The following is a 13172-nucleotide window of genomic DNA, read 5'->3' as shown; positions in this document are numbered from 1 at the left end:
CCTCGGAAGGATGGAAGGCTGAGTCAACCTTGAGCCGGCTGCTGGGATCGAACTCCCAACCTCATGGGCAAAGCTTTCAGGTGGGTGCCTTACCACTCTGCGCCACAAGAGGCTCCTATATATCATTATAGCATCCAACAAATGTTTGACAAATTTAAATATATATATATTTAAAATTAATTAACTCCCACCCACTCAGGGAACCCTTCCAGGACCATTAAGAAACCAAAAGGTTTCCCAAAACCCTGATTGAGAAAGCCTGCTCTAACCATTATACTGCCCTGTACACGTTTCTTCGTTTTTACAGCCATTATTTCATTATTCTGTTTCATCTTGTTAATTCACATGAACAAAAAAATGTGCTGAAGAACCTGTCTGTCTACAGAGCGAGGACTCTGGCTGGTATGCTATGAATGTATGGCAGAGTCCTTGGAAAAAGACGTTTCTGCCTTCCCTGGTGCCCCTTGACATTCAGGTGACTCTTGTCATCACAGGAGGAAAAGAGAAAATCCTCAGTGGGAAAGGGAAACCTTCTTCCCTCCTTTGATGATAGAACCGTGACCTTTTGTCATTGTAAATAGACAGATCATTATTTCTGCGCGTGTAAATGCTGTCAAATCATTTCCGACTTCTGGTGACCTTATCAATTAACAACCTCCAAAATGTCCTCTCGCTAACAGCCTTGCAAGCTGATGGCGGTGGCTCCCTTTATTGAGTCAATCCATCTCATGTTGGCTCTCCCTGTTTTCCTGCTGCCTTTAACTTTTCGTAGTATTATTGTGGGTTTTTTCCCTAGCGAGTCTTATCTTTTCATAATCTGACCAAAGTATGATAGCCTTAGTTTGGTTATTTTAGCTTCTAGACTTGATCTGGAACCCACTTATTTATCTTTTCGGCAGTCTAAGGCATCCATAAAGCTCTCCTCTAGTGGCTCATTTAAAATGAATCAAATGTATTTATTTGCAATGTTAATATCCCACCTTTCCGCAAAGCTCAAAGCGCTTACACAACAAGCCATTCAACTAAGACCCACCTCCATCCATTACACTGGTCTTCTTTGCCCAACACCAACTCCTGCATACAGCCTCTCATTGGCTATCTATCTATGCCCAGTAGTCTTTCAGCTAGCCTGAAGGAATCCTGTTCCCCCCCCCCCCCCACACACACACCATTGCAGAAAACAGGAGTCCTTGCCAAAAAGAGGGTCTTCTAGGAAAATAGGGTCGGGCTCCCAGTGCTTCTTTGTCTGAAAATATTATGGAAGGCAGTGATAGCAGAAGTGCCATTGCTGTTTCAAATGCCAGCATATATTTACCATTGAGCATCACAGCTGAGAGGATCCACAGCATCAGCCACTAGAGTTCTTCCAAATGTGTGTTACACCTCTCCGAATCAATGCCTACCAATCAGCAATTTCATGTCAGCTTCAGCCCTGGGTTACCCCATCCCATAATGTCTAAATGAAGGGATCAAAGAGAGCCCACCGTGAAGCCTTTGATCATGTCTGTCACTCCCTCCTGAGCAGTGGATGGATTTTCTGCTGGGATTACAAAAGACATGTAAATCAAGGGACAAAATTAACTGAACCATCTTTTGCTTTGCAGTTAGAACGACTGCAGAATAGGAGCAATATGCATGTCCTTATAGCTCATGGCAACAACTTAGCTGTTTGGAACTAACCTAGGCATACGTTGGAGAAAGCCTGGCTCCTCTAGGACATTAACTGGACACTGGAGGTGCTCATCTGGACCAGGGCCTGCTTTAGAAACATAAGAAGCCTCAAAGAATTTTATCTGGCCTTCTGGTCCATAGAATCGATTAAGGTCCTTAGTGTCCTACATAGTTAACATTTGATATCATTGTATGTAACGGAGCCAACTGTATATTTAATATTTAATACTTCTGTTCCTGTATTTTATGTATGCTGTTTTATTTATGCCTGACCATTGATAAAGGCAGTCATGCCCAAATATGTCTGGTCGGTGGAGGCATTAGTATGAATGTACACTTGGATTTTAATGAGGCTATATTTTAAGGCTTGGGATTTTAATTTTAATAAATATTAATATTCAATTTTACATTATGTTCTACCCTACTGAGGCCTGAGCACATTTTCCTTAATTTTACCCTTTTGGGGGAGGTTTCTTGACTTGCCTTTCCTCCATCCCAGTAACTCTGCAGGTGGTCAGGTACCATTTCACTTGTCAGGGCTGCTCCTTTCGGAAGGCCCAGACCAGCCTCCAGCAGCAGCAGAGCAGCCCCCTTCTTCCTGGTTACCTGAAACAGGTTGAGGGCTGCATTCCTGGGAAGTGCTCCTTTAGCAGGAGCTCCCTTCCCAACCCCTGAGCCACCTCGGGAGCAGAGCAGAGCAGACTCTTGCCAGGGGAAACCTAAATGCAGCCCCCTACTCCCGGAAGCCATGCTTCCTGGGAACTCAGTAGTAGCCTTCCAAGCCTACATGTCCTTGTGCTTACTCAGAACTAAGTCTCTCTGCATTGAAGGAGCCCTATTCCATGTCCCCAAGACCCAGAGAGCTAGTTTGGTGTAGTGGTTTGGAGTGCGGACTTCTAATCTGGCATGCCGGGTTCGATTCTGCACTCCCCCACATGCAGCCAGCTGGGTGACCTTGGGCTCACCACGGTACTGATAAAAGTGTTCTGACCAAGCAGTGATATCAGGGCTCTCTCAGCCTCACCCACCTCACAGGGTGTCTGTTGTGGGGAGAGGAAAGGGAAGGCGAATGCAAGCCGCTTTGAGCCTCCTTCCGGTAGAGAAAAGTGGCATATAAGAACCAACTCTTCTTCTTCTTCAACCCACCTGCCCCAGGCACCAGATAGGCTAGGTACGCCTCCAATGGCAGGATCTGGTTGGAACAGTGCTGATATAACCATTGGTCACCTACACCAGATCTCAGTAATTGGCTACCACCTACTCTGTTTGCAAAGAAATAAATTGTTCTTTCTTTGCTAACTACAAAGGAAATATGGGTTTTTGTTTTTGCTCCAGATAGTTCATTTAATACCACATTAGCTCTGGATACAGATGAATACATTTCCTTGGCAGCCCATAAGGAAAAAATGAGGGGGGGGGGAGACTATGCCAGAAACAGCTTCTGAAATGTTAACATAAAATATCATCATGCTTCTTGAATCTGTTTTTGCCACCCCACACCCCCTTTGCAAGATGAGACTTGATCAATTATGTGCATTCTCAATGCTATCCACTAGAATGAATAACTTTTTTTACCCACCAAAGGAAGGCAATTTCCAAGGTGGTATAATACGGAAGCACCAACAAGAACCAGCCTGTTACCCTGTTATCCAATTTCTAAGGGAGTCACTGGGCTTTATGTAAAAGAGCAAGTATGATGTTATAAATTAAGCCTCATAAGTTACTTTCATGTGAAATATCCTTTGTTTTTAAAAGAACATACTTCCTTTCAAAAAGGATGCTGTTCATAGTCTCAAAACAGTACAATGCTAAAAACTGACCCTGGGTGGAAAAAGGTGAAAGGAGGGCAAAGGTGATCTCGAGATGTCATAAAATCTCTGACACAGGAATAAACAGCTTTAAAAGGAGATTAGATAGATTCATGGAAGATAAATCTATCAATGGTTACCAGTCATGGTGACTGAGTGGAACCACATTCAGAGTCACTAAGGCTCTGAATCCCATAGCCAGGAGGCAACATCAGGGAAAGGCCTTGGCCTCTCTTCCCCCTTGCTGGCCATCCAGAAAAACCAGTTGTCCACTGTGTGAGACATGATGCTGGACCAGATGGACCATTGGTGTGCTCCAGCAATGCTCTTCTCGTGTTCTTTACCATGTTCAACCCTTGGCTTCTCCAGTTTAAAGGATCAGGCCGCAGGCAATGAGAAAAACCTCTGTCTGAAACCTTGGAGAGCTGCTACTAGCTACAGTATATTAAACTGACCTAAATAGCCAAGGATCTAATTCATGCTAAAGCAATTCCCCTTGTGTGTTCATTGGTTGCATTGCCAGAACTGTGCCTGGAAATCCTGGAACATTTGGTATGTTGGGGCTTTGGGAAAGGGAGCTTTCTGGGTGCTGTGATGTCATTTCTGTGTTATCATGCAGAAATGATGCTCTAGGAATTCTTCCAATTCCTATGGTAAGGGCCATAGACACAAGGGAGATTATTAGAGTATTAAGAAAGCTGTGATGTCATTTCCCAACCTCTCACTCCTGGCCTTTGGGCTCCTTCTGCTGCTCAGCAGAGCAGGGGGACCAAAATGTAGGGATGGCATTAGGCAATAGAGGTTTGGGGAATTCCAGGAGCATCATCCAATGCCATGATGTCATTTCCAGGTATGTACTCTGGTCTGTACTCAGAAGTGACCCTGCAGCATCGTCTGACATTAATTTACTGTGTCTCCACTCCCCAAAGCTTCAATGGCTGGCCCAAGTAGACCAATAAGAGCCATTTTTATACCATGTGTGAATCAGTGGAGTGAATGGTACAATTTAGTAACAATAATAATGCCAGAATTCAGGCAGAGGAACCGTCCAGCTCCCTGCTCCAAATGGAAGCATTCTAGACTCTAGAATATAAGCCATAGATCAAGCTGTGTCAGCAGGGAAAGGAAAAGGAGGAAAAAAGAAAAACAACCTGATTAATCATCCTATTTAGCTGGCAATTCGAACTATGATGATTTGTCATCAAATAACCACTATGCAAGCATCTTCTTCTCCTTCTAAAAAAAATTACTTCCAGCTTACCCAGATCTGTAGCTTAATCCTTTTTTCGTTTTTGAAGACGGTTTTGACTTTGAAATCAATCCCGACAGTGCTTACGAAAGCCGATGTGAAGGAATCGTCAGCGTAACGGAACAAGAAGGAGGTCTTCCCCACACTGCTGTTGCCAATGATGAGCAGCTTGAACATGTAATCAAAGTTCTGGTCTGAGGAGTCCTTCTGGCCATACTTGGAGTCCTGAGCAGATGCCATCTGTCAATTTTGAACAGGGAAAGAAAAAAAAAGGATTAGGATTTTTTTTGGGGGGGGGTCTTGAATTGATTTTGTGATTATCTGCATCCCAATACATATACTACTAAACCTTCCAAAACTGGTGAGCCAAAGAACAAGCGATTTTACCTTACATTGACTCAGAATACCCTGATGACGCGAGCACATGGCTCTGCCTTTGCTGCACATGGAATCAGACCCTCAGTCCTTTGAAGTCAGTAGTTTGCACTCAGGTTAGCAGCAGCCCCCCAGGGTCTCAGGCAGAGGTCCTCACCTGATGCTTACTAGGCAATGCCAAGGAATGAAACTGGGACCTTCTGCATGCCAAGCAGCTGCTCGACTAGTGAACCACAGACCCTCCCCAGCCACTCAATCAAACTTTATTACAGTCGTTCAGACCAAGTTATATGAAGTCATTACATAAGAGACCAAAAGAATATGGTCATTTAATATTATACAATTTAAAACAGATCATGAAATAGAACTTAAAACTATGCTACTTTAGTGCAGGGGTAGTCAACCTGTGGTCCTCCAGATGTTCATGGACTACAATTCCCATGAGCCCCTGCCAGCGTTTGCTGGAGGACCACAGGTTGACTACCCCTGCTTTAGAGCATCGGATTTTTATGGCAGCGGCACAAAACTTAGCCAGCTGAGTTGTCACCTGGGGGGACTCATCACTTACCAGCCTCTTTGCTCGATCTACATCATGATGTTCTGACAACTTTTTAAGGAGTGGTTCAATCAAGTTGCTATGAATGTCTACATAAGCAGGGCCATGGAACAATATATGCTGTCTTGTATCAATTTCACCACTCCCACAAAAACATTGTCTCAGTGTAAGGGGAATGTTTATAGCGACACCTATGCAACTCTCCACAGCCTTTGTAGACCAGAATTTCCCCCCTTCCTATTTCAGCTCACTGAGCCCCCTGGAATTTTGTTTCTGGGCATCAGTGGATCCTGAAGAGCAGCACAGAGGGCTACGTGGGGATCTGCAGTGAGAGGACAGAATCAGTGGGAACCAGTGCCCCTTCTCCACCAATGAAATTCTGTTCCATTGGAGGAACTGCAGGCTGGTTCCATTCTGAAGAGCAAAGAAGCTACCGTATGCTGTCAGAAGATTGGCCCTCCTGTGGCTGACAGTGGCTCTTCAGGAGCTCTGAAGGACAGGCTCTTCCAAACCCCTGCCACCTGATGTACTTTAACTGGACATGCCTGGGCTTGAGGTCCTCTGTATGGGATGCATGGGCTGAGCCCACTGCTCCTTCACAAAGTTTGTTCAATGGTCTGCCAGAAGCTGTGCAGAGGTCACACTCTCTTTAAGGCAGTTTCGTTTCAGTAGGCCTTTGATAGACATGCTGGGTACTAATTGGTCAAGTCATTTGATTACATTCTAATGTTGTATGTCCTTATTGTCTACTGCAGGGGTAGTAAAACTGCGGCCCTCCAGATGTCCATGGACTACAATTCCCAGTAGCCCCTGCCAGTGTTTGCTAGCAGGGGCTCATGGGAATTGTAGTCCATGGACATCTGGAGGACCACAGGTTGACTACCCCTGTCTTAAAGGGTCTTCTATCCAGTACAGTTCCCAATTCCCCAGAATATCAGCTGTGGAGCATCCCAGGAAATGTTAATCCTTCGAATGTTCTGCCAGCCAGTCCAGAAGGGCCTGGAGGCCAGTTGTTCGGCACAGTAGGAACCATCACTACATCTAGAGAATCATTAAGAACAAGCTCCTCAAGTGGTCTTTGGTACAATCAAAATTAATTGCTGTCAAAAGCAGCACGAGCCCTTATGTACTGCAGCAGGAGAGGAGGAGAAGGAGGTAATTTGGGTGTCATTCTGATGCATGGCAGGGAACAGAGAGCAAAAAGCTATATCTTCTCATTAGCTCTGCATTGGTATGTCTGACTAGGGCAGTCTTACACAGTGTCATGACTATCTAAGCACATTAGCTTCACTGGGCTTAGAAGGGGTTAACTCTGTTTAGGATTGCATTGTGGGGATCAAAACAAGGGTCCGGGGGGTGGGCTTATAAATATAACTGCACTATATAACAAGGAAGGACTGACTGAGTGCAGGCAGGTGGGGCGATTTTGTATGGGTTATGTGAAGGCCTCGCTCTTAAGCTACGGGGGCTTATGTAAACTGAAGACCCCTGTCAAGGAGAAAGCCTGTGGGTTGGTTTGTATGGAATGGAGATGAGTCCTTGCTAAGAGCAAAGAGCAACATGGTTCGGTTTCCCACCCCAAGTCCATAAGGCCAGTAGGAATCCTAATGCAGATCTCTCTCCATCCCAGCTCCAGTAAAGTCTATGACACCACAGTTGTTTTCAGTCTGACACATGACCCCTATGCCATAGTGCTTCCCAATACATTTCATGTCTGTATGCTTTCCACTGCTAAGTGGGGCCCTGTCTGCCTTAGACTACAGTCCTATGCAGAGTTTCCTGCAAACTAGACCAGGCTACAGCACCATTTCAGTCTTCTACACACTACATGGGTGTGAGTCTCATTGAACTCAGTAGGGCCTGAATGCAGAGAGCAGGCTGCTAACAGAGTTTCCCATTTCGTGTGCCCGTTGGATCATGAAATTTCAGTGCCCTTTAGAAGTAGGTTTTCCTGTTTTTCACAGGAAAATCCAGCTGCAAAAGCACACTGAAAGTGCATTATTCAACATGTGGAATGAGGTCTTGTGGCTTTTAGCACCCGGTTTTCTTCTTCTCCAAATAAAGGATTTGATTCTATATTCATGGTACTGAATTAATGTTGCAAGGATGTCCGTGAGATAAAGGGGAAGGAAATCTGTTTTTTAAGAAATACATTCAACCTGGTTTTTCTTTATCATATCTAACACCTCCCGTCCCCAACAATCAGGGCCTTTCCGCACAAGGACCAATGTTGCTAAATGTTTTTAGTATGCAGAAACACTATATTTAATAGTGGAATTTCATCATTCCACATACCTTCAATTCTAGTGGAATATTGAAGTTGCAATAGCGGTCTATTCATTCCCCACTGGTTTCCGGTCTCGCCGGAATTGCAACAAAGGAAGTGATATTTTTCTGCGCTTCTTCCCGCCCCTGGCCGTCAATCCAACAGAATAGCCAATGAACTGTTGTGTTCATGCTCCCGAAAAGACCCTTTCCCTTTAAAAACTGTTTTTTAAAAACCCAAACACACCAGTCGCAACGAATATTTGTTCAAATTACGGGCAGTGTCAGACAGGGAACTGTATTGTGCTTGGGAACTTTAAAGACACTTGCAGTAGGGAGCTTTGTTTTACTGTTAAGCACTTCTGTGGAGGAACTTTAGCCGGAGAAGCCTCGCTCGTTTGTTGTTTTTGCCGGTCTAAGGAAAAAAAATGGCGATCGCGTATCTGGAAGCTCGGGGGCGAGAGCGAGGGAGGGACATTCTTTCTACCGCTATTTTGAGAATGCACATGTCTATCGCTGATGTGTTGCAGCTTGTGCTCAGAAGTGTAGCGGTTTTTTCAGGGGGAATCCACTTTTCTGGATTTCCCCCTAAGCACTATAAAATTCCGATTGTTGCAGGAGTTTTGTGGTTTGATTACGACGTCATGCGGAACATTAAATTAATAGCGTTCATGAAAGGTAAGACTTTGGCTACATTTAAGTCGTGTGGAATGGCCCTCATATTCATCATGGAAACAAACAGCAATAAAATGAAGTCTTTCACAGGGCTATAATAGCATGTAGTGCTTTTGCTATGAATATATTAGATCTGTAATCTTTATGACAACCAGGTAAGGCAGATCAGTATCATTGCTGGGAAGCATCATCAGGGAAGGGCCTTGGCCTCTGTACCATTTGTTAGCTCTACAGGGCATCTGGTGGGCTTGGGGGTATGAGACGTGGGGATCCCCTGGAAGGACAGCTCATCTCCAGACTACAGCGATCAATTCCCCTGGAGAAACTGTTTGCTTTGTACCTTATTGAGGTTGTTGTCCTCCCCAGGTTCTACCCCCAAATCTCCAGGACTTACTCAAACTGGATTGGGCAACCCTACCCCTTCAATGGTATCCAGGGGGAACCTGGCAGCCCTACTATCTGAGACAGGATGCCAGATTAGACAGAACACTGGTCTGATCTGTCCTCCTGAACCCAAGATTTGTTGGGTGGGGGGTGGGGGTTGAACAAAACCTTACAACTTGCTGCATTGAGAATGTGCAAAAAGTGGATGGGAAAAAAAGAAAGCACTAACCACGGAAACATATAAATCCTGAGCTTATGTTAAATGACACAACAGAATACATTTTCTACAGCCCCTTAACAAAAGGATTGTGCCTTGAAGAGGAAATTCCCTAGTAGCTTTGAATGTAATTGGATTTGCAGCCAGGTGGGAGTGGCAACGACACCACTTAATCCTTGGTGAATGGCAGAGAGAGCACAGAACACAGGAGATGGTCAGGTTGGAGCTAGAGTATCCACTAGCGCAGGGGTAGTCAACCTGTGGTCCTCCAGATATTCATGGACTACAATTCCCATGAGCTCCTGCCAGCTGGCAGGAGCTCATGGGAATTGTAGTCCATGAATATCTGGAGGACCACAGGTTGACTACCCCTGCACTAGCGGCTTTACCAATTGCTAGAATTTCCCAAAGGGTAAGTCTGGACTATATACATTCTGACTAGGAGCCCAAACTTTTCACGAGAAGGGTGTAGAACATAACATATGCCGATGCATTCCAAACTTTCTGCATGCAGGGAAGATTCAAATGAGTAGCCGTGTTGGTCTGAAGTAGCACATTAATATCAGTCCCGTGGCACCTTTAAGACCAACAAAAATGTATTCAAGGCGTAAGCTTTCTAGTGCAAGCTACTGGATTTTATGGTGCATGCAGGGAATTTCATTGACTTCTTTGTTAAGCAGGCCCTGAATCTTTGCCATGGAACTAATATTAGTGGTCTGGTGGTAGAACATCAGAAGATCCCAGATTCATTCCCAGAATCTCCATTTAAAAGGATCAGGCAGGAGGGGATGGGAAAGGCCTCTGCCAGAGACCCTGGAGAGCAACTGGATGGACTGAGCATCGGCAGCTTCATGCACTCAGTGTGACCTCCTCCATGTGAGCGGTTCCTCAGTGGAACAGGCTTCTTCGGTAGGTGGTGGGTTCTCCTTCTTTGGAAGTTTTAAAGCAGAGGCTAGATCAGTGGTTTTCAACCTGGGAGTCGGGACCCCTTTGGGGGTCGAACAACCCTTTCACAGGGGTCACGGCAGGGCAAACAGCTTGGCTGGGGGCGCATCATCTACACAACAGCCTTGCGGGGTAGATAGAGATAGAGTGTTCATCTGAAGCAGCAGAAAAGAGCGAGATCGGCATGGTGGGACAAAAGGCAGAACTGGACTGAGAAAACCCAGTTTATATACAATCATGAACAATGGATCTTCACGCCATTGGTCAGTTTCGGTTTAATTTCTGTAAAAGAACACTTGCATAATTTTATGCTTAGGGGTCACCACAACATGAGGAACTGTATTTAAGGGTCGCGGCATTAGGAAGGTTGAGAACCACTGGGCTACATAGCCATCTGACACAAATGCTAATTTTGTGATTGTGAGCAGGTAGGCAGGACCCTGGAGGGTTCTTTTCATGCATGTGGTAAAGTAGACTCCAGCTGATGTTAGAATTCATTTGTAAGTCTTTAAGGTGCCGTAAAAGCCATTGCCATTTTAGCTGTACTTACTTCTCTGGCATCTATCCACCACTATTCCTCCAAGCAACTCCAGGGAGCTTTCCGCATTCGTCCAAAATAGCACAATGGTTACTAATTGAAATCGCTACAGTTTTCCCATTATGCACAACGTCGTTGACAATCTGCAACACTCCTGAAACCGATCTGCAAAAAGCGCTTCGTTGTAGCTCTTTCAGGGAAATCCCCAAAAGTGGATTCACCCTCCGGAAAGCGCTACACTCCTGCAACCAATCTGCAACACTAGCGGGAAAGTTCTGTGCATTACCATTGTTGCGGTTTCTGCAAAGTCCCTCCCCCTGGCTCTCTCCTCTGATCTTCCGGCGAAGCGATCGCCATTTTTTTCTCTCTGAGTGAGCGGAGATCAACGCACCAGCGAGCCTTCGTTTACCCAGCGAGGCTTCCCTGGCTGCAGCCCCTCTGTTTAAAGTCACCAAGCACAAGCCCGTTTGCTGGTTTATTTTCACTTTATTTTCACTTTATTTTCACACTGTTTTCGGCCGAAAATCACACCCGTGAGGGGGGGGGTTCACTCGGGGGGAGTGTGGCAACGATGAAACGGCAACTCAAACACCACCTGCTAGCTGGATGGGTCTCCGTTGCAATGAATCAATGCATTTTTGTTGCAACTGGTGTGTGTGTGTGTGTGTGTGTGTGTGTGTGTGTGTTTTTAAACTTCCTTAAAGGGAAAGGGGCTGTTTGGGAGCATGATAACAGCCGCCCATTGGCTGCTTGACGGCCAGGGGCGGGACACAGCTTAGCAATAGCGCTTCCTGGCTAGCGATTTTTGCAGAGACCGAAACCCTGTGGGAAACGATAGAAACGCAACTGGATTCCACTACAAAGGCAGGTATGCATTACGCCGAATTCCACTATTTAAAATGGCGATTTTTCGTTCAGCAAACAATTTGCTACATGGATCCCGGTGTGGAATGGCCCCAGATTTGTCGAAGCAGTTTACAAGCCACGGTTACATGCTCCTACGATAACTCCCACAAAATTCACTGCGCTGTCCTTCCCCCAGAAAAATAAAACGCTGGAATCCTAAGCAAATCAACCAGACAGCAAGTCCCTCCAAACTCAGTGAGATTGTTAGGTCTTTGCAAACATACAGACTATTCACATCAGGCATGAAACGGTTTGATCCTTTATGAATAATACAACGATGATTCAAATCGCTAACGATTACGAGCGTGATTATACCATTTGAGATTCACTGTTGTGAAATATGTTCATAAAAATTTAATGAAGAGGGAAAGGGATGTTGAGGAAATTGTTCCCTGACATTCAAAGGGAACAATGCCGACGACGGATCACGCCCTCAAGCTTCGCTTTTGATATTATTTTTAAACCAGGGATTTGAACTTATTCCAGCTCTCGGGTTATGGAACAGAGCTGCCAAAATTCATGCGCACATTGGCCAGGCAGGGACTGACATTCCCTCAAGAGGATGAAAGGAAAGATCTGAGTGGATCGCTTGATGGGCCCCTTCTCTGGATTCACCCAACCTCAGGACCAGATTTTCATTAGCAGCTTGAAAATCTGAATCGGTGAAATGTTCCACTTTATCTGCTTCCTTCACTGCAGGTACTACTCTTGGGGAGGACAGAGTTGCAGAAGAAACTCAGAGACCTTGTTTTAAGGTTTGTGTTTAGAACGCCTTCCCACATCTGGATCCTGCTTTGATTCTTCTTAGGATTGCACCATAAGGAGCGAAACAGGACCCAGAAAGTTTATCCCTATGACTAACTGCACTCCTTAAACAAAGGAAAACCTGGCTGAGCAGAGATGGGGAGATCCTGGGCAGTAGCCATTCTCAACCCTTTCTTGGCCATGGCCCTTTAAAGAGCTCTTAGGTTCCTGGTTCCCCTGTGGTAGGTGGTCGCTTGTGCAATGACCGAGGTTAAAAAAGGCCTAAGCTAAGGGTGAACTACATACACTTGACATACCTCACCTTATAGAATCATAGAGTTGGAAGGGACCTCCTGGGTCATCTAGTCCAACCCCCTGCAGTATGCAGGACACTCACAACCCTATCGCTCATCCACTGTAACCTGCCACCCCCTTGAGCCTTCACAGAATCAGCCTTTCCATAAGATGGCTATCCAGCCTCTGTTTAAAATTTCCAAAGATGGAGAACCCACCATCTCCCGAGGAAGCCTGTTCCACTGAGAAACTGCTCTGTCAGGAACTTCTTCCAGGTATTTAGATGGAATTTCCTTTGAATTATTTCATCCCATTGGATCTGGTCCATCTCTCTGGGACAAGAGAGAATAACTCTGTTCCATCCTCTATATGGCAGCCTTTTAAATACTTGAAGATGGCTATCAGATCCCCTCTCAGTCATCTCCTCTCCAGGCTAAACAGACCAAGCTTCCCCAACATTTCCTCATATGTCTTGGTCTCCAAACCCCTCACCATCTTTGTTGCCCTCCTCTGGACACGCTCCAGTTTGTCTACATCCCTCTTCA

General features: G+C 45.4%; 1 protein-coding gene across 4 annotated transcripts in view; it reads right to left on the bottom strand.

Moving 5' to 3' along the window:
• Positions 1-13172, bottom strand: part of RAB3C (RAB3C, member RAS oncogene family) — a 131903-nt gene that overhangs the window by 109518 nt on the left and 9213 nt on the right. For all 4 annotated transcript variants that reach the window (XM_077347167.1, XM_077347166.1, XM_077347170.1 and 1 more), the window contains exon 2: positions 4741-4968. In XM_077347167.1, coding sequence (XP_077203282.1) covers positions 4741-4968 — 228 coding nt within the window. The remainder of the gene's footprint in view (positions 1-4740; positions 4969-13172) is intronic.

This window comes from Paroedura picta, chromosome 7 (genome assembly GCF_049243985.1).
Source record: "Paroedura picta isolate Pp20150507F chromosome 7, Ppicta_v3.0, whole genome shotgun sequence".
In the NCBI taxonomy this organism is placed as follows: Eukaryota; Metazoa; Chordata; class Lepidosauria; order Squamata; family Gekkonidae; genus Paroedura; species Paroedura picta.
The sequence above is the reverse complement of the archived record's forward strand: the minus strand, read 5'-3'. Positions and strand labels throughout refer to the sequence as shown.